This window comes from Ictalurus furcatus, chromosome 7 (genome assembly GCF_023375685.1).
Source record: "Ictalurus furcatus strain D&B chromosome 7, Billie_1.0, whole genome shotgun sequence".
In the NCBI taxonomy this organism is placed as follows: Eukaryota; Metazoa; Chordata; class Actinopteri; order Siluriformes; family Ictaluridae; genus Ictalurus; species Ictalurus furcatus.
Genome location: NC_071261.1, coordinates 19,984,490 through 20,006,250, shown reverse-complemented (window position 1 = coordinate 20,006,250; position 21,761 = coordinate 19,984,490). Strand labels below are relative to the sequence as shown.

The following is a 21,761-nucleotide window of genomic DNA, read 5'->3' as shown; positions in this document are numbered from 1 at the left end:
GCAGAACCACCAAACTATCGGTATCAGCCGAGATCACTCTGAATAATTGGCGATCAGTATCGGCTGAGAAATTTAGTATCTGTGAATCTCTAATAATTTTGCCTCTGTGCACCACCACAATGGATTTGAAATGTAGCAGTCGAGATGTGATTGAAGTGCAGACTTTCAGCTTTAATTCAAGCGGTTTAACAAAAATATTGCATTAACCATTTAGGAATTAATGGAGTCCCTCCGTTTTCACAGGCTCAAAAGTAACTGGACAACTGACAGACAAGCAGTTTCATGGCCGGGTGTGGCCTGTTTCCTTGTTATTTCATGACAAATTAAGGAGATAAAAGGTTTGAAGTTGATTCCAAGCACTGAATTTGCATTTGGTAGCTGTTCAGGGGAAATCTCAATATGTGGTCCAAAGAGGTGTTGATGCAAGTGAAGGAGGCCATAGAAAAATATAATGTATGCATTAATTCCTCTAATTGGGTACAGGGTATGCTTGTTGGATGCATCACTAAATCTCACAGCACATACACAAAACTGTTTTTTTTTTTTTTTATTGCTGCCATCTCCCTGCATCTCCCTGCATCTCCCTGCCAATCCCTGCATTGTCTCTATACTGGGTAACTGGTGACACTGAAAATGAGGAAGAATTTCAGTGAACTTGTTAAACATTCCTTTTAGGTGATGTAATCAAATACTGACAGCCAGCAAACCTGTACAAAAATAATCACTTTATTGAAATTTCAATATTTCCCTCAGAAAAATGACTAAAGGAAAACGTTTGTAATATGAGGGAAAAAATAACCATTAATAAATCACATCCAGCAATACAGAAACAGTTCCATGTTATAATCTTCACAGAAGATACCTAAAGATTTTCTTCACCAGGGGTCTGAATTTAAGAAATTGGCCATTGCAGAATAATGCTGTATTGTTAAGATTTAAGGAAGGTTTTTCTTACATAAACACCAACTTGTGATTTATCTTGTAAGTGACTCTAACCAGTGAGTGAACAAACAAGTGAAAGGGCAAACTACTATTTAAAGTTAAGCAAGAAAGTTCTGATCTCCTTTGGTGATATGGTTACACTGAAGTCCTTGGTCACACCTCTAAAGGAGCTGGTGTTCTCTGGAACACACACACACACACACACACACACACACACACACACACACACACACACACACACACACACACACATCAACATCATATGCTAAATCTTTCACTCATTAAATTCACAATAGAATGTGAACAATATGCAGGACTTTATGGTATACAATAAGTTGGTAATACCAGTGTTCTGTTCCTTCTCATTTGTCCTCCAGCTCCATCTCTGGAGGTCTGAGATATCCCAGGTTCCTGTGAGGGAACGTTCCTGCACTTCCTTTATTTCCCCTATGCCCCACATGACTTCCTGAATGGGAAAGAAAAAAATATGTGGAAATGTTAAATAGCAAATCAGGAGCTGGTGGCCTCAGGCAAACACCATGAACTTTAAGAAAGCTAAACATTTTTCAGTTTTTGTAAATGATTCAGAATGCTGCAAGTACATACACAGTGGTGCTTGAAAGTTTGTGAACCCTTTAGAATTTCTTTATATCTGCATAAATGACCTAAAACAACATCAAATTTCTAAAAGTAGACAAAGAGATCCCAATTAAACAAATTAGACAAATATTACACTTGATCATTTATTTATTGAGGAAAATGATCCAATATTACATATCTGTGAGTGGCATAAGTATGTGAACCTCTAGGATTAGCAGTTATTTCAAAAGGTGTGCGAGTGAGCACCCAGTTTTATTTAAAGAACAGGGATCTATCAAAGTCTGATCTTCACAACACATGTCTGAGGAAGTACATCATGGCATGAACAAAGGAGATTTCTGAGGGACGCAGAAAAAAAGTTGTTGATGCTCATCCGGCTGGAAAAGGTTACAAAACCATCTCTAAATAGTTTGGACTCCAACAATCCACAGTCAGCCAGATTTTGTGCAAATGGAGGAAATTAAAGACTCTTGTTACCCTCCCCAGGAGCGGCCGACCAACAAAGGTCAGTCCAAGACGTGTAATGGTCCGTGAGATCATAAAGGAACCCAGGGTAACTTCTAAGCAACTAAAGGCCTCTCTCACATTGGCTAATGTTAATGTTCACAAGTCCACCATCAGGAGAACACTAAACAGTGGTGTGCATGGCAGGGTTGCAAAGAGAAAGCCACTGCTCTCCAAAAAGAACATTGTTAGCAAACTGCAGAGGTTCAACAATCACGTGGAGAAGCCAGAAGGCTACTGGAAAAATATTTTGTGGATGGATGAGACCAAAAAAGAATTTTTGGTTTAAATGAGAAGTGTTATATTTGGAGAAAGAAAAACACTCCATTCCAGAATAAGAACCGTATCCCATCTGTGAAACATGGTGGTGTTAGTATCATGGTGTGGGCCCGTTATGCCACATCTGGGCCAGGACGACTTGCCATCATGGATGGAACAATGAATTGTGAATTATACCAGTCAAGTCTAAAGTAAAATGTCAGGACATCGGTCCATAAACTAAATCTCAAGAGAAAGCAAAGGTTTTCATACTGTTGCCACTCACAGATATGTAATATTGAATATTTCTCCTCAATAAATAAATTAACAGTAATATATTTTTATCTCATTTGTTTAATTGGGTTCTCTTTATCTATTTTTAGGACTTGTGCAATAATGTTATGATTTAGCTCATTTATGCAGAAATATAGACATTTCTAAAGGGTTCACAAACATTCAAGCACCACTGTATATCCATGTTGTAAAAGAAACTGGATCAACATTCATATTCTGTGATCACAGAAATGACATGACTTTGGACAATCTTTCTTCATGTGATGCGGTATATTGAAAATCATTGCAGATTTGTTCAGCTCAGGATGTTTACCCCTCCCCATTAGCAGAGGTCACGCTCTCTGAAATTCAATGCAACCTCTCACCCTAATTCCCTATTCACATCCTCTTTTCATGAATATAAGCTCACACTTTTCACAGTTTTTGTTCTTGTTCTTTTGTTCTTATTTCCCAACCACAGTGGGGGGGGGGGGGGGGGGTTGGAGTCATTTCAGTCTTGTAAATGTCTGTTGGCCTGATTGGTTCCATCATTTCTGCTCTCACGTTCCAGCTATTACATACCAAACAATAAATTAATTAGTATGCATGTCATAGTTTTACCTTTAGGTTGATGGTGGTAGGTTTGGACAGAACAGGATCCTCTCCTTTCTCATACAAGTGAGTAATCCTCAAGAGAACCCAGTCAAAGTCTGATTTAGATGTTTTTTCTTCACCTACAAATCAATTACAATCTACATGAAATTATTTTCATACTGCTTAAGTAAAATCACAAAGTGGATTAAAAGGCTGACATTTATTTCAAGTGCCCAAAACTTAGGACCGGCTCTGTGTGTGTATAATCTGGAGGGACTTGCGTACTAGAGTTGAGATCCTGGAGGTGCTGGGTGTGTTTTGGGTTGTAGCTCCAACCAGGAATACCGAGATATTGCAAGTGGAGATTCTGAGGCAAAACTACAGTCTGGACAGTAGGTCCATTCAAGCGTGCTCTCCTATTCCATGGTTTTTCTGTTAAAGATAAGAGAAAAAGAGGATTTAATGAGCATTATCCTGCATGCTGTAGATCAGGGGTCTTCAATCCTGTCCACAAATGGCAAGTGTGGCTGCAGGCTTTCATTCCAACCAGTCACACTTGTTTAATCACCCCATCCCTGGGCTCCAAACAAAGCCTGCAGCCACACTGGCCTTTCACTGAGAAGACTGATGGCCCCTGCTGTAGATGGTCCCACATGGATAATCTAAAGTTTTGCATATCGCAAAAACAATTTATGCCCAAGACTCAACCTTGTTTTAGTGGATAAACTCAGGTGGATACTGTAGACTTGTACATAAAGAAGTGCTACTGAAATAGTAAAGCATCACATTTACAACATGCTTCATACTGAACATCCTTTCAACATAAATTTAGTACTGTTTGTCTTGACTCTTCTACAGCTGTATACTCCCATTCTAAAATTGGTATTTCAGGCTGTACCTTCAAAGAAAATTAGTTCTGCTGTTTCAATATTCAAATAGTATTTTTTTTTCCAGTTTCATTTTTATTGTACATTTCTGCTCTACATTTCTGCTGAGCTAAACATTTCTGCTGAACATTTCTCAAATTCAAATAATATTTACATAAGTGTGTGCGAACTCCACAGTGGTTTAGTGGTTAGCACGTTCGCCTCACAACTCCAGGGTTGGGGGTTCGAGTCCCACCGTGGCCCAGTGTGTGTGGAGTTTGCATGTTCTCCCCGTGCTATGGGGGTTTCATCTGGGTACTCCGGTTTCCTCCCCCAGTCCAAAGACATGCATGGTAGGCTGATTGGCCAAAGTGTCTGTAGTGTATGAATGGGTGTGTGCCCTGCGATGGATTGGCACCCTGTCCAGGGTGTACCCCGCCTCGCGCCCGATGCTCCCTGGGATAGGCTCCAGGTTTCCCCGTGACCCTGAAAAGGATAAGCGGTATAGGTGGATGGTGTGCGAACTCACCAGGTTTGTCAATAGCTAAGACCACAGGTCTGTGCTGGAGCTGTAGTGCTGCTCGCTGATAGAGAGAGGCCATTGCAGCAGGGGAGCCAACCATCATCCACAGAACTGGCCGTGCCACTGAGGAGTCATTCAGGGTCAGATTATATCCCAGATTCCACTCCTGGTTGTTCCACAGCCGCCTATGAAGCATCACCTACAACGCCACCGCCGTTTATTTAAAAGAAACAAAAAAAACAAACAAAAAAACCCCACCTCACAACAACCTTAACCATGGTCATTATGGGCAAGTCTGCCTACTCGGCAGCCAATCTGGCAACTATACCAGACTCCTATGATATGTGCTCTTTGACTCAAATAGCACAGAAGCATATTTTACAGGGTGTTCCGGCTACTATACGCATCTCCATACCAATGGTGGCTTGGCGAAACCAACCTTCTATGATGGTGATGATGAACAGACAGAAATGGTTTTCTATTATCTCTTTATACATGCACTGCATAGCATACAACATACTGACACCCATACTGTACGTAGTGCATTATATGACCAATAGAAAGCTATTTAAGATTCAACATATCTCTATGGTTGTTAACTATAATGCTATAAGCTAGTTCACTAAAGCTTAGATATTCTGCCCTTTACTGTTTATTTAATACCTAAATATGCATTAGCTAATGTACAAGCTAGAGTGTAGCCTTTAAATAGACAGTACGGTATAGAATAGCAAACACGTGTACCTTGCTCTCAAATACCTCCAAGTACCTAATCCACAAACCAAAAACAAAACAACAACAAACTATGTATTCACTTCATAATATTGACTCAACTTTTGTTATGGGTAGAAAAACTAATGTCTTTGGCAGAAGGCCTTTTGCAACATGCATTTTTTTTGTAACAAAAAGCACTCAGGACTGTCACAATGGGCCTAGGTCTGTTTGTTTTCTGTTAAGTAGTAAATACTAGTACTAGTCATACATGTAATCCCATCCCACACATGACACTTTTATCATTTAAGTATAACAGTACAGTAGTAATGCACATACATATTTTCATCATTGATCAACACTGATGTAAACAAGTTAAATATCAGGTTGCATTTTTGACTGTAAACAAGTGCAAACTTTCAATTGGGTTTAGACACTCCACACACTGATATTATTTGGGCTGTCCACTTTAGCATCTTGCACCCAGCCTATCAAGTGATTTTCAACATGTAAACTTACGATATTCTGTCTTTGCATAACATGTGATGAAATAGGGTCTATATAGACTGAATTACGACTATGGACAAGTCTATAGTTTAAAGTGCACTTATTATGCTTTTTAAATGTGCCTAATTTTGTTTTCAAGGTCTCATACAATAGGTTTACTTGCACCCAAGGTAATTTTCTCAATTTACAATGCAGCATCACCTCTTTTTCTCAAGGTCACAAACGACTCGTTCGAGGACCCGTTCACTCTAAACTCCTCCTTTCAGAGAGACTACTCTGCTCTGATTGGTCAGATGTCCCAGTCTGTTGTGATTGGCCTACTACTTACAGCAAATAAAGTTAAAACAAAAGGAACAATTTGATAGTCTACATAGTGTTCGTAGATTATCTAGGAATCAACAACTATAAAGTGTTGACATTTTTAGCATTAGTTGATAGACTGTTTCATGGCAGTCACCTGGCAGGTTGTTAACAAGCTTTTGCTGACTGCTTTTAGAGAGTCTAAAATTGACTCCCAAATAAAGTGTTTTCTTGAGACTCTTTACAGCACATAGCAATTTATTTTCTGCTTTACATTCAATCCTATTCATAGTTCAACCAGTGAACAGTCTTAATCCTGATAATGTCAGGATTAAGGCTTATATTAAGGCTAACCTTAATCTAACAAAAATGGTATATAGGTTCATGTGTTAGTGTGTGTAAGTTACTCGCACCTCTATCTGGCCCTGGCTGAGACTAGCTACTCCATGCGCTCGCTCACTGAGTAGCACCAACCTGCTGTCGTCATCTCCAATATATGCTCCTCGTACCATTGGGTAGTAGTTCTGCACACACGCACACACGCGCACGCACACACGCACATGCGCACACGCGCACACGCACACGTACACGTACACGTACACTTAAACATAGAAATATATTTAAAATGATCAATTCAAGACAGTAATGCAAGTGTCTTTCTTGTTCTTACTCGAGATAACGTATTGTTGATATACTTCTTGTACTCCCTCTTCATCATCTGGTAGCCATTATTATCAGTATATATTGTCCTGTTGTTACTCAGACTAGAGGTGGTTCTGAGTACAGCTTCTCTGTTCACCAGTAGAGGGCCCACCACATAGCTCTGATCCAGTCTCTGGCATAATAACTTGTCCTTGAAACCCACCGGAACCCGGGTGACCACTGAGTAAGTGTGGTTCTCATCAGATTCTTCCCTGTAGAGAGATGTTACAATAGAGTCTTTATCCAAAACTGTTCTCATCTCCACTTTGATTTACAACCAATGTTATTAAATGTTTATCTATATATTTACAGAAGAATGGTCTATCCCTCAAGATAAAAATATAAAACATATGTAATTAGTACAAGGTTCTAGCTGTTTACCTGTAGAAATACTGACGTATTTCAGAAATGATTTTCCCTGGAATTATTTGCATTGAGACAGATTTGTACCCAGGAACAGTATCGTTGGCTGTAAAGACATAGTTATCCGAGATAGGACCGGCATGGACATCTCCGTTGGCCTTGTATTCCCAAAAGTCTTGTTGTATCTTAACTGTCTTCTTCTCATTCCTGAAACAAAACATTCAGAAACCATAAATTAATTCCTTCACAGATAAATGCAAAAATTGTCTTACTCTACTAATTCTAGGAGACGCTACTAACTAGGAGATAAAGTTCCAGAGTACAAGATAGAAATATAACAAAACACCAGTGAATTCACTTCAATTCATCAGCTCTGAACATGGCCATGATTCTTATTCTTTTGTCCAAGACCCCCAGCCTACATCACCACTCAAACAGAACTATACTATACATAAATGGTACATCAGCAGAATAGTGATTGGAAAGCCATACGTACAAACCTAATGATAATGACTGCTACAGTTCAGTAGAAGTGCTGCCACCATAGAAGTTACATTTACGGGTGATGACAGAATGATTGGGCTCAGTGTTTTGTAACAGGACGAAAAAGGTCTCTCATACCGAAAGACATTTACAAAATTTTGAGAAGAAAAAGAAAAAGCTACATGTAGCTGGTCCTGCAAGATGCTCAATGAAATTACAGCTCATTTCCTTATAAAACTGCACTAATTTTACCGGAGACTACCATTTATATTTTTTTGTCACACCAAATTTGTCACATTTAATTTAATTATTTTGAAGGCATCTTTGCACTACAGAATTTTTTTTTTTTTTTTTTTGCATGTGCCTAAAATTTTGCACAGTACTGTATGTGCATTATATATACGCCCACAAAAACAATATTCAAATTTAAGATTTCTTTAATAATAATAATTTTTTAAAAAAGAGTCACAAATTAGTTATCAGGCTATAAACGCTGATGTAACAGCAGATATAGCTCACTCTGTATCAAACTTTCCTATCTCTTTAATAAACACTGCTTTATAGACTGATTTTTTTTTTTTTTTTTGAAAATCAGCAATCTGGATGCTTCAAATGTGTTAGTGCAGATTTCACTTTGACTAATCTTTCTCATGAAAAGGCAGGAAAGTAAAACTGATGTTTATATTAAAACAAACCACACACACCCCAACAAAAAACAATAACTCCTACCCAGCACTTTGTGATCACATCTTCTGAAAATGTAATTTGGATGAACAAAAACAAGATTTAAATAATAATAACAACAAGTTAATAATAATAATAATAATAATAATAATAATAATAATAATAATAATATGAGAAAATGTGCAGTGACCTGAGTTTTATACTATGCAGAAGATTTGTCTCCTGGTCAAACAGCATTATGTAGCAGTCGTTCAGCACAGGTAAGAGCATTCGCCCCGTTTTCTTCCACTCACGAATGTTCCGTCTCTTGAAATTCACCACCCTCGCTGCGTAAGTGAGTCCACAGGTAGTACTAGTGTTACACTTTGACTGTGGGAACTGGATGAGGTATTTTCTGTACTGAAGTCCACCCAGTTCCACCATTATGAAAAGATCATAGTCATCTAGCGACTCTGCAGATGGCTGGATCTGAAAGAATATGTTGTATAGGTTTACTGATCACTTGTCTACAGTGACACACACCAAACTGGTAAGCAAGAAAAGATAGCAAACCATGCAAGTCACAAAAGTCACGCGGGAAATTCTTAACATATAAAAAGCATTGAGCGTAGAACATGAGGATGTGACTGTTGAGAGTCTGATTGAGTGAGTTACCTGAGCAGGAACTGCTTTCCCGTTATCATCAAACACAAGCGCCATTGGATATTTTGCAGAAATGTTGATGTATGTTGTAATGTTCCAAGCAAGTGGGTTGTAAACAATGATGTGTTGCTCAAGGTCGTTTGACAACTCTGTATTACCTAAAAAATATTAAGCACTATTATAGTGATTCAAATTACTTTGCTCCGTGTCCAGTTTATATTGTAATATATATCTATATCAGTAGTAGGTGCTGATCACAGATTATAGAGCATTTTCTGAAGGAACAGGGTCAATGAACCTGAAGTACATGCTCACCTGGGCTAAATGAGTTGATAGAAACACCAGGATTTTGAGGGAGAAGAAACATGGCTGCCAAGAGCTCTTGCACTCCCATCATACCTTGCATAAGGTGATCCATGTACATATCAGCCACTTTTGGGGATTCTGTTCCTGTAATGCCATCATGATGTTGAACCTAGTTTCATGTAAAACCCATTTAGCAAAAAGCATTAAAGAATATTATATCAGATATTACATAAAAATATATTTAGCACATTAAAAAAAAAACACCACAATACACACCTCAGAGACAGCCCATCTGATGGCTTTGAGTTTGTCCATGGCCCACTCTTTCCTGACAGGGCCATCAGGGTACTTGATCCGGTACCGCACAAACAAAGACTCCGCAGCATAGGAAAGGGAACTGGCTCGTCTTGCAACTCCTTTCAGAACATTCCTGGAGGCATAGAACCCTGTCCATGCCTGAAATTGTTCTGAAAGCAATGAACAAACAATATCAGGCTGGAAATGCAGAAAAGAAGTCATCTCTTCTAGAGGTGGGTGACGAAGAAACAAGAAAAAAAAAAAAAAAAAGGTTGCTATGTTGTGAAATGGACAGCAGGGAAGGGTCACTGCAAATCAGAACAAAGTTATCCTGACCACCTTTATCCTATAATGAAAGATTTCTATCCTGATAGGAGTGGTCTCTTTTAGGACGACTCTGAAATGAATTAAATTATGTGCTAGAGCCTTCATAGTCACCAGATCAACCAAGTCAAACATGTACCGTATAGGCAATTTATTACTTAAGTGTTAGCACTCTCCACCACCATTATCAAAACACATCTTTTATAAGAATGGTGTTCATCCAGCCAGTACAGGTCTAGAGAATTGTAGAATCTGTTCATTGTAGCCGTTCTGGCAGCTTGTTAGGGCCCAAAACATTACGAAGAAACTTTTTACAATGGTTTTTCCTGTAGTCTGTTACCTAACTAGCATGTTACCATACTAACATAACTAGTTGCCAAAAAAAATTAAAATCTATTCATGTATATATTATGAATATTATGATATTTAAAGAGAACTTACCAGTGGAATAGGGGAGAAAATCTTGGCTTCCCCTGACCTCCCAAGACATATTTGATTGGTACAAGGCTTGGAAATAGTCTTTAAGAGTGGCGTATTTAACAGTCACACCAAACTTCTCACTATGCTGGTTGATGTAATTCATTAACATGTCCATATTTGTGAACTGCACTGATGCGTTGTAGAACTGCTTGTCACATCCCTAGAAAAATGTCAACAGACTTTGTTGAACAACAGAAAAAGTATAATGCACATGCAGATGAGTGGGTATATGAATAACAGCAGTGTGTGCCTTTGGTTGGCACCAGTATAAAACTAAACTAACCCAAGGCCAGAGAACATGGTTGGTCTGGAACCACTGTGCTCTTTGTTTAATGTTGGTCACCATGGTTTGGGCATAGGGCTCCAAAGTGTCCTTCCTAACTGGGAGGCTCATGTTGGGATACACACCATCTTTAGGTGGGTTTGGAAACACAGCAACTCCGTTCCAATAAAACCCTGACCTATTTACAACAACGAAATGTGTCAGAAGAATGTTAATGGATTATATATGTGCATCTCCAATGACATCAATTAGTTAATTATTCTGTTAAATTTATACATAGTTTGTGATACAGATTAAGATTAGATATTATAATGGTTTACCTATTTGAGAAGGGGAGGTATGATGGCGTGCAGTAACTGTACTGGTCCATTGTGTGTGTGAATATCTCCTGGTCCTCCCCTAATGAGGATGACCCTCTCCACACAAATTGTAGTCTCTGTATAAATATAAGCGCAGTCGTAATATTGGTCAACACATTTATCATGGTCTTATGCACAGTTTACATGCTCTGAAGAACACATTCTGGGATAATTAGGAAAGCAGGACAACCTTGCTCTTCTGCATGTTCTCTTTGAGGTCGTAGTCAATACGAGAGATGAGATGAGCGTCAAATCCAGCCAGGGCGAAAAGGACCGGAGTGGTGGTGGAGGCACCAAAGGGGTCAACATGCCAGGAGAAGCGAGGCCTGACACCAAATGTTTCATACAAGAACCCATGTCCCTCTATAATAAAGAGAGGAAGACTGCATCAGAAAAGGAAGTGTCTACTTAGTGTCAGGGAGAGTTCAATGAAAAGTCTAATATACACAATACTTACATTACCTCAGATGTAGTTGCTCACTCAAAATATTATTGTAAATACATGCAATCTTTTTAAACTATGTAATCATATTTTAAATGTCTTTCTGACTCACCAGGAATAGTCTGTACTTACAAATTAAAGTTGAAAGTCAATCTATATTACCACTTATATAACCTTTAACTTTATGATACAACTTGGCTTTCAAATTTTGGGATGCGGGACCTAAGAGCTAGATGATATAAAGCTGATTACTAACTAAATTGACGAAACTGATTGTAAGTTGTCCAAGATCAACAGGTGTGCTTGACATCATTTGAGAACTGGTGGTTGCATGGGACAGACATATGTTATACAAGTGCATCTCAAAACATTAGGATATTGTGGAAAAATCCATTTCTTTCCATAATTTAATTCAAAAAGTGGAACTTTCATATATTCTAGATTCATTACACATAAAGTGAAATATCTCAAGACGTTTTTTGTTGTAATCTTGATGATTACAGCTTACAGCTCATGGAAATCAAAAATCCAGTATCTCAAAATATTAGAATAAAGAATTTATAATACAGAAATGTTGACATGAGAAGAGCTCTGATCAGATAATTAATTCAAAACACCTGCAAAGTTTTCCTGAGCCTTTAATCTCTCAGTCTGGTTCAGTACACAACCACAATCATGGGGAAGATGGAAATAAATGTTGCATTTTCATTTGTAATATGTGTAATTCGTGCAAAAGGAGCCCAGAGCAAGAAATGAGTGAATAAATGAACATACTTTTCAGAAGGTCAAAATTTTTGTATTATAAGTTCTTTATTCTAATATTTTGAGATATTGTATTTTTGATTTCCATGAGCTGTAAACCATAGTAATCAAGATTAAAACAAAAAAAGGCTTGAAATATTTCACTTTGTGTGTAATGAATCTAAAATATGAAAAGTTCCACTGTTTGAATTAAATTACAGAAAAAAAAGAACTTTTCCATGATAATCTAATTATCTGAGATGCACCTGTACATCAGCTACTTTAACCTCATGGGTCCAATGCAGGACAAAAGAAGCAACCAGACACCAAACCGCTAACATGTTTTGCTAAGTTATCCCTTCAACTTGACTAAATATTCAAGTAAAACATGCACATAATAGCCACAGCCCAAACCTGTCAGCTGAATGATAGCATCATCAATATCCGTCACTGCCTCGTCATGCATCACCTGACCGCCGATGATAAACTCCAGACGCCCTTCCTGCAGAAGCTGTCTCACCTGACATGGAAACAAGTCTCCATTAACAGACAGGATGTACCTGCTCTAACAAGCTCACAATAGAGGAAAATACAGCAACAATCCTTTCCAAGTCATGATTTAGAGTGACAGCAGTGAAAGTTTATTACTCACCTGTTTCTTGTGCCACTCAGACGCTGTTGTATCCCACCAAAGTCGGAAGAATTCCTGCTCAACCGCAATGAATTTGCGATTCTTAACTCGGGTCAGTTCCTCCACAACGGTGGTGTACACGTTTGACGCATAAGCGTGCATGCTCTCCTACAGGGAACATCATCATCATCATCATCATCCTCTACTGTAGAGCAGGGGTTCTCAAACCTATTCGAGTCTACAGATTAAAAGGACCCCTTTAACTGTAAAAAGATTCATGGGACATGTCAGATTTATTTTAAACTCAAACTATTAAAGAAATAAAATAGACATGTCTTAAAGATGTACAATAATAGTTTGGCTATTTATTGGAGCCATGGAGGTTTTTATTATTATTATTATTATTATTATTATTATTATTATTATTTCTGAACTTTCCACAGATGGAAGACATTTTATTAAAATTGCCATTAGATTCCTTTTGACATTTGTGGCAATGGTGTGCTGAATTATCAACAAACAAACAAACAAACAAACAAACAAACAAACAATGCAAAGTCACAGAGCCTTGGTTATGCTGGCAGGTCGCTAGAGTACATATACCCAACTCTTGTCCTGCACAGTTTCACGGTTCCTGAGAGAAACTGGGTGTGTTTGAGCAGGGAAAACACAGAAATATGCAGGACAGGGAGTACTCCATTTTGCTTTCAACACTCCAAAGCACTGAGCTTACCTGGACTGTGTACACCCATCCGACATCCATGTGACTGTGAGGGATGACGAAAGTCTGGATTGGTTTTGCAGAATAACTCACAGACACCAAAACACACAATAACCCAAGAAACAACGGTAAAAACGTCATCTTTCCGGATAAACTGCACTAGAACAGTTTACAAAGCGACTACAAACCGTCTCATGACAGCAGCAGCACATGACTGTCTCGTGCGCATGCGCAATTTAACCTTCGTCAAACCGGTCTGACGGATTCTTAATATCGTTTTATTGAAATATGTGTAAGTGCTATTTTAATTTTAAGATCAAATTTAAGAGCAAATCTCCCAAGTGAAAGCACGACATTATAAAACGGCGTGGTCTATTAAAACAGAGAAATGACAATAAAAGTTGTCTGTACGTTAACAAAACATCCTGGTGCATGTTGTTATCCTCCTGACCAGCAGGCGGAGTCGCAGTCTGGTGTTTAGGCTTCTTTTCCTGTGTAAAGATGGCTGAAGTTGATAATGATGGTGAGCATAAAACATCTGACAAAGACGATTTGCAAGTATTAAAGGTATGAATTCCGCATACATACGCTGTAAGTAGCTTGTTGTCGCTCATATTTAAGATGAGGAAATCTAGACTGATAGCTAATTTGCTAGTTGAGGTAGTTGTGCAGTTGCTGTTTAGCCTCTCGTCTGTAACTATAACAACGAATACATGGCTTACTAGCAACACAAGCTGCTACAGGGATGTAGACACTGATGTGCTCATGTCACTCCTTATTATATTATATTATATAAATCTATAATTTGATATGTTTAGTTTGTGTGTACTATGTACTGAACAATGTTGTTTCTGGAACACCTACACTGTATGGCCAAAAGTATGTGGACACCTGGTCATCACACCCATAAGTGCTTGTTAAGCATCCCATTCCAGATTTAGTCCCCCTTTAAAAACCTCCACTCTTCTGGGAAGGCTTTCCATTTCATTTTGCAGTGAGACTGTGGGGATTTGAGTACATTCAGCCACAAGAGCATTAGTGAGGTCAGGCGAGGAGTGCAGTGGGCATTTCAGTTCATCCCAAAGGACAATCGAGTTCTTCCACACCACCCTTGGTAAACCATGTCTTTATGGACGTCACTTTGTGTACAGGAACGTCTTTGCACCCCTTCGTACCAATAAAAGGACATCTTAATGCTGCAGCATACAAATTTTTTTCAATTCAATTTTAATTTCAATTTTATTTTATTTGTATAGCGCTTTTTACAATAGACATTGTCTCAAAGCAGCTTTACAGAAATATCAACATGGTATACAGATATTAAAGGTGCGAATTTATCCCAACTGAGCAAGCCACTGAGTGGCGACGGTGGCAAGGAAAAACTCCCTAAGATGTTTTAAGAGGAAGAAACCTTGAGAGGAACCCGACTCAGAAGGGAACCCATCCTCATCTGGGTAACAACAGATAGTGTGAAAAAGTTCATTATGGATTTATATGAAGTCTGTATGGCCTTAGGAGCAGCCGTAGTCCCAGCAGTCTGGAATTAGAGAAGATTTGAGCTCCATCCAGACGAAAGACGTCCTATACAATTGTGTGCTTCCAGCTTTTGTGGCAACAGTTTGGGGAAGGCTCACATACAGGTGGTGATGGTCAGGTGTCCAAAAACTTTTAGCTATATTGTGTATCTATCTGGAGTTGGAACATTATATTGTAGTATATAGAGTTAGAACAATATAAACTGAATTTAAGACACTAAATTCTGCAAATGATACTTTTGTGATGTTTTTCAGGAACTCGTAGATGGACTCTATCACTTTAGGGATCACTATTTTGAGACGCACAGCGTGGAAGATGCCAGTAGAAAACAGAATGATGTTGCCGAAGAGATGAATAAGACATTGAAGAAGCTGGAGGAGAAGGAAGGTGAGTGTAATTTATACCCACAGATAACTATTTTGTGCAATCACATTATATATGTTGACTTTTTTGTTTATTGTTTTCCCAGACATGTGGTTCTCTAATTGGGGTGCTGTATCATCCTCTCTGTTATTTCATCCAGTTGATTTTTGATTATGCAAATACTACAAGACAGGACAAGCAGCAGAAATTGTGCTTACAAAATGCGTGGTTAACGATCAAAATTATCAGAGTATTTATACACAGCACATTACGTAGTCTTATAGGCCAATAAAGTACGATGAGATTTAAAATCTGTTTAATAGTGTCAATAGATAGGGGTAAGCTTGCATAAAAAGCAGGTATGGTTTAAGATTTACATGAGAATGTGGCCTAATATACTTCATTATGCAATTTTATGTTTGCATATTTCATGCAATACACAGATCATAATTTAAATGCACATATATGTCCTCATCCTTTGTTTTGCAGAGCTCTACAAAAACAGCGCTCAGTTTTTGCTCCTGCGGGGCCGATGTCTGAACGTAGGTCCACAGTTCAGTCAGGTAGCAGAAGAGAACCTCTCAAAGGCAGTAAAACTGGAACCAGGCCTGGTGGAGGCGTGGAATACACTAGGGGAGCAGTACTGGAAGAAAGGTGACCTGATTGCTGCAAAGACCTGTTTTACTGGGGCGCTACAGCAAGTACGTGTGAGAGAGAAAACATGCATGAAGCAAAGTGGTTTTGAAAAATTGTAGGCAAATCTGTGAGATAAAACTAGATTCTCTTAACTAATAATGATTTTTAATTCCACTGTCAAATACGAGTGTCTGTCTGTGACTTTAGTGTTTTTGTACTGTGTGCACTCTATCCCTTCTTCAGAGCAAAAATAAAGTGTCTTTGCGAAACCTCTCTATGGTGCTGAGGCAGTTGCCTCCAGAAGGGGGCGCACAGGAGCAAGGCAAGCGTATTATGGAGAGTGTGGATCTGTCTAGGCAGGCTGTGCAGGTGGATGTCACCGATGGAACATCCTGGTGTAAGTTTGTTACAATTTCATGGGCTAATGAATTATAGATGGCTACCTTAACTATAAAATTTTGATCTTTTATGCACACACACACACACTATCTGTCTGTTTGTCTGTCTATCTATCATATATAACAAAAATGTGGAGGACATTTGACAAAAATGTTTGTATGTCAGTAAAGAAAGTAACACATTACATAATACACATAAAGAAGCCTGTTGGGTTTTACCTACAAAAACAGATGCAAGTGTGATAATCAAAGTCTCTAGAAGAACTTTGCCAGATTCTTCAAGTTGCTTAGAAAAATGTAGCAGCCAATTTCCTAATAAAGCTGCACAAAATGTATCTGAGACTACTGATGCATTTAAATGTATATAAATAAATAATAATAAAAAACCAGTGTTGTCATGCCAAGTATCGACTTTGCTTAGTTTATCACTGTTTATTGCTCTTTATAGATTTTTTTTCTAGAAAAAGTTTAATTTCTTAATTTATAAACGCATCTTTGGTTACAGCATTTCTTTACATGTGCCTAAGACTTTTGCACTGTGTGTGTGTGTGTGTGTGTGTGTGTGTGTGTGTAACATGATTGCCTTTAGCTTTACAATGACATTATTACTACGGTATCTGATAATGCTGTGTGAAAGGTTTGAATGAATAATAAATTATATAAGATGGCAAATTTATTCAGTAAAATTGAAATCAATCCTTTCCTGAGCAGACATCTTAGGGAATGCATACATCTCCTTGTTCTTCAGCAGTGGACAAAATCCTCAGATGTCTCAGCAAGCTCTTAGTGCCTATTCGCAAGCTGTGAGTAGACACAGACTGGATAGATTATTCAGAGGCCATTGTGTTCTGTATAGTTCGACTGATTATCTTGCTAATTGTATGTATTGTTTATTTGTTTCAGGAGAAAATTGACAAAGCATCTGCCTTAAATGCTGATCTGCACTTCAATCGTGCCACGGTAATTCTCTCTTTTTTTGTTGTGCTTTTTTCAAACTGAGCATTCATTTATTCAGATCAAGTCCAACCTACAAATTATAGCTTTGTGCTGCATAACAGAGCAAGGTTTTAGTGACACTGTTTAGGTTGATTTGCCTCGAATTATTCGGTAAACATGCTGTAAACATTTTTTCCCCTCTAATTTTGGCTTTCCTAATTTTTCAGCTTATAGACTGTATTATAGCAGCTCATATACATATGCCAGTGTGAAATTGATTCATTGTAATTTCTTTCTTGAATTTTAAATCTGTTAGCATTGTGCAGACTTTGCTAACGTCAGCTTTTATGTCCTACTTTGCCACATTAGCTGTTCCAGTACGAGGAAATGTTCAGTTCAGCTTTGGCTGGATACAGTCGTGCTGCAGCTCTTGACCCAGGTTGGGAGGAAGCTACAGAAAGAGAGAGGCTTTTGCTGAAATACCTAGACCAAATAACTGGTCTAATGGAGAATAAGGTGAGTGCTGTGAAGATGTTGTATCATGATATAGAAAGCATTGTTTTTGTCAGTGATTTTATAGTAGTTAGCAGCAGAATGCCATAAATGAAGACTACTGAATTTGTATATATGAATTTGCAAGTGGTGGATAAGCTTGACCCTTTAAAATGTTACCAGGGGAAAGTAAAAGCACGTCGCCTGCGTAACATGCTCTCCTCCCTGAGCATGTCTGCTTTGGGTCCGTGTGCCTCGCCTCAGTATCGCTCCCCGACAGGCCGCACTGGATGTCTGGAGCTCCGTAGTTTCGCTGCTCTTACACACGGTCATAATACCGGTGTTGCAGCCATGGGAAAAGTCGTCTTCAGTCTGGCTACGGAGGGCCGCATGGCTTTGTGAGTGAATTAGTAAACAATTTACGCTTGACTTTTTTCCCCTCAAGGTGTACTTAAGAAAATATTTTGATTCATTTTACAGTCCTTGCATGTTACCTGCAACCTTCAGTGTTGTGATATTGTGTATTAGTGATCTTTTTGTCCTCACAGTACGTTTGGGATGGTGGACAGCGAGGAGACATGTTGTGTGGTCATGGTTTATAACATAGCTGATGGCTGGGGTGTGTTAATCGGAGATACAGTCGTCATTCCTGAACCAGAAGTGAAACGACACAGCATAACACACAATGATAAGGTACATGCACTCATCATTCACTACTTGACACCTACTGATATTGTGTTATAGAGTGTACAGCCACCATATATTATAAGCAAAAAAACTGTTTAAAAAAAAATCCATAAAGTACAACAGAACAACCATCTAGATGCAAATCTGCATTTGGCATAGTAAAATGCATCTTTCACCAGTACCAATACCAAATGTGTTCATTTCAGAAATGATTTGTCTAGTGATGCCCAGAAAAACATTATAAAAGGCAAAACTCACAGAGTTTAAAAGGACAAAAGATGACACTTAGATGGTGAAAGAGCCATCATAAGTGCGGAATGCAGCTCGGCTATTGCAGTGTCGGCTCCCGCAGACACAGGCTAAATCTGCCTCCACTTATATGACATTACATTTGTCCTAATTGAATGGCTAGCCTTAATCATCTTAATGTATGGATTTATTTCACTAAATGGTGGCACAATGGGTAGTGTTAGTAACTCACAGATCCATGGTGGATCCTTAGCTCGGGTTACTGGCTGTATGGAGTTTTGTATGTTCTCCCCACGTCTGTACGTTTCCTCCGGGTTCTCCAAAAACATGCTTGTAGGTGGATTGACTACAATAAATCGCCCTAGGTGTGAATGAGTGTGTGATGCCCAGTGCCTCATGCCTAGTGTTCACCACAACACTGATTAAGAAAAAGAGGTTACTGAAAATTAATGAATTTCACATTTTCATTAAATGTATGTGTGTAATAAATGAGCTATTTAACATTGAGAACGTAATTAGTAGATAAAATATAACAATTTCAGGCCAATTATATGTACATTATATCATTATATGATTGTGAAGCCGATCAGTTAATTTCACATTAGTGAGCTATCATAAGGATTTATACATAATTAAATAAAAAAATCGAATTTTTTTTTTTAACAAACTGGATTTTCATGAATACCACATTGCAAAATATGCTCATGCAAAATATTTCCTAATAAATCTGTTTATATTTGTCAATTCAGTTTCAAAGTTAAAATTAAATTGCCCTCATTTCTGCAGTGGTATAAAAGCTTATTGCAAATAAATGTAAAAAGTACTTGAGATTCGCGTTTTGATATTTAACCCAGTGTTTGATGAAATTTGGATTCAGCCACAAATTTTTCACTTCTGTGCATCACTGAAGTACAGCATACAGTGCCTGTCACTAATATTGGCACCCTTGCTAAATATGAGCAAAGAAGGTTTAATTGCTTAACCCTGTTCAAAAATTCACAAAAATACTCTGCTCTCAGGCATATCAAACAAGTGCAAACACAACACAGGTGTGGCACAATTATTGGCACCCCTACGAATTCATATGAGAAAAATATATTTGAAGTATATTCTCATTTGATATTTTAATTTTTTTTAGTACACCTGGGTGACTAGGAACAGAAAATTGTTCAGCCATGACTTACTGTTTCACAGGGTTATAAATATGAGGTAACACACAGGCCAAATTCCCTTAGTCATTCATAACAATGGGTAAGAACAAGGAATATAGCTGTGGTGTGCAGCAAAAGGTTGTTGAGCTTCACAAAATGGGAAGTGGCTATAAGAAAATAGCACAAGCATTGAAAATGCCCATTTCCACCATCAGGGCAATAATTAAGAAGTTCCAGTCAACTGGAAATGTTACGAATCAACTTGGAATGTGTGTCTATATTGTCTCAGCGCACTGTGAAGAGGATGGTTCGAGTGGCCAAAAAATCTCCAAGGATCACAGCTGGAGAATTGCTGAAGTTAGTTATGTCTTGGGATCAGAAAGTCTCCAAAACTACAATCTGAATTCACCTACATCAGCACAAGTTGGTTGTAAAGATTTCAAGAAAAAAAGCCTCTACTCTCATCCAAAAACAAACTCAGGCATCTTCAGCTTGCCTTCAAATGGGATCGGGTTCTATTTTCAGATGAAACCAAAATAGATTTTTGGCAATAAACACCAGAGGTGGTTCTGGTGCACAGAGAGAGGTAGCCATATGGAAAAGTACCTCATGCCTACGGTTAAATATGGTGGTGGCTCTTTAATGTTTTGGGGCTGTTTTTCTGCCAGAAGACCTGGACAAACTGTTAGGATACATGGTATCATGGACTCTATCAAATATCAACAGATATTAAATGAAAACCTGACTGCCTCTGCCAGAAAATTTAACATGGGCCGTGGTTGGATCTTCTAGCAGGACAATGATCCAAAACATACATCAAAATCAACACAACAATGGTTTACTGATCACAAAATCAAGGTCTTGCCATGGCCATTCCAGTCTCCTGACTAGAAACCCATAGAAAACCTGTGGGGTGAACTGAAGAGGAGAGTCCACCAGTGTGGACCTCAAAATTTGAATGATCTGGAGAGATTCTGTATGGAGGAATGGTGTCAGATCCCTTGCCATGTATTCTCCAACCTCATCAGGCATTGTAGGGGAAGACTCAGAGCTGTTATCTTGGCAAAGGGAGGTAGCACAATGTATTGACTAAAAGAGTGCCAATAATTGTTGCACACCAATATTTAACAAGGATGATTTTTTGGATAAACCTGTTTTGTTCTGCAGTTTGATATCCATGAGAGCAGAGTATGTTTGTGAATTTTTTTTTAACAAAATATCAAAAGGTTAAACAATAAAGACAATTTTTCACAGCCTTCTTTGCTCATATTTACCAAGGGTGCCAATATTAGTGGAGGGCACTGTATGTTAAGTGTTTTTATATACAAGACCTGTCACTTATGTCTCTAACTCTTCTCCTTGCAGTCTTATGATTTCCGCAGTATACGTGTCGACTCTCCTCTCCTGCTTATTGTAAACGGAAAGAGACAAGCGATGCAAAGCCAAATAGCGACTTCAGTCAGTTACAAACCACACAGTGAATGAGCAATTTCAAAGAGAGCAGACAATGGAGTTGACCTTTTTCATTTTTAGTTGTACATAGTCTGTAACATTTTGTTTAGTCGAATTTATTTGTACATATTTATATAGTTTTTTCCACTGATGTTGGTGGGTGTTTTTGTGAAAAAGTTTCAGATGCCTGATCCAGATCTGAGACAATAAAACTTTCCCATTGGTGCTCCTAAAATACTTAAGAATCTGTCATGTGTGATTTATAAGATGTGCTTTGATTTTGCCAAATATACTTAAAATCTAACACACACAACATTCCTCAAAC

At 38.3% G+C, this 21,761-nt stretch overlaps 2 protein-coding genes across 3 annotated transcripts; one reads left to right on the top strand and one right to left on the bottom strand.

The window, feature by feature from the left end:
- Window positions 1-706: 706 nt before the first annotated feature.
- On the bottom strand, window positions 707-13,745 carry man2b2 (mannosidase, alpha, class 2B, member 2). The gene is made up of 19 exons (XM_053629213.1): window positions 13,549-13,745; window positions 12,837-12,983; window positions 12,599-12,704; window positions 11,192-11,364; window positions 10,963-11,078; window positions 10,643-10,820; window positions 10,321-10,519; window positions 9,535-9,725; window positions 9,268-9,427; window positions 8,965-9,110; window positions 8,501-8,778; window positions 7,162-7,350; window positions 6,749-6,992; window positions 6,492-6,602; window positions 4,567-4,759; window positions 3,457-3,603; window positions 3,199-3,311; window positions 1,288-1,408; window positions 707-1,122 (listed from the first exon to the last, which is right to left on the bottom strand). Exons 1-19 carry the CDS (start codon window positions 13,675-13,677, stop codon window positions 1,031-1,033), a joined length of 3,033 nt encoding a protein of 1,010 aa, XP_053485188.1. The 5' UTR covers window positions 13,678-13,745; the 3' UTR covers window positions 707-1,030.
- Window positions 13,746-14,017: 272 nt separating this feature from the next.
- On the top strand, window positions 14,018-21,758 carry ttc5 (tetratricopeptide repeat domain 5). Of its 2 annotated transcripts, none has more exons than XM_053629209.1 (10): window positions 14,018-14,103; window positions 15,327-15,459; window positions 15,925-16,136; window positions 16,315-16,468; window positions 17,181-17,272; window positions 17,373-17,429; window positions 17,775-17,921; window positions 18,081-18,295; window positions 18,446-18,590; window positions 21,350-21,758. In XM_053629209.1, the coding sequence occupies exons 1-10, from the start codon at window positions 14,038-14,040 to the stop codon at window positions 21,467-21,469; spliced, it is 1,341 nt and encodes a 446-aa protein (XP_053485184.1). In that variant the 5' UTR covers window positions 14,018-14,037; the 3' UTR covers window positions 21,470-21,758. The 2 variants fall into 2 exon arrangements, with proteins under 2 accessions (XP_053485184.1, XP_053485185.1); XM_053629210.1 differs by having other exon boundaries at window positions 14,049-14,127.
- Window positions 21,759-21,761: the final 3 nt, after the last annotated feature.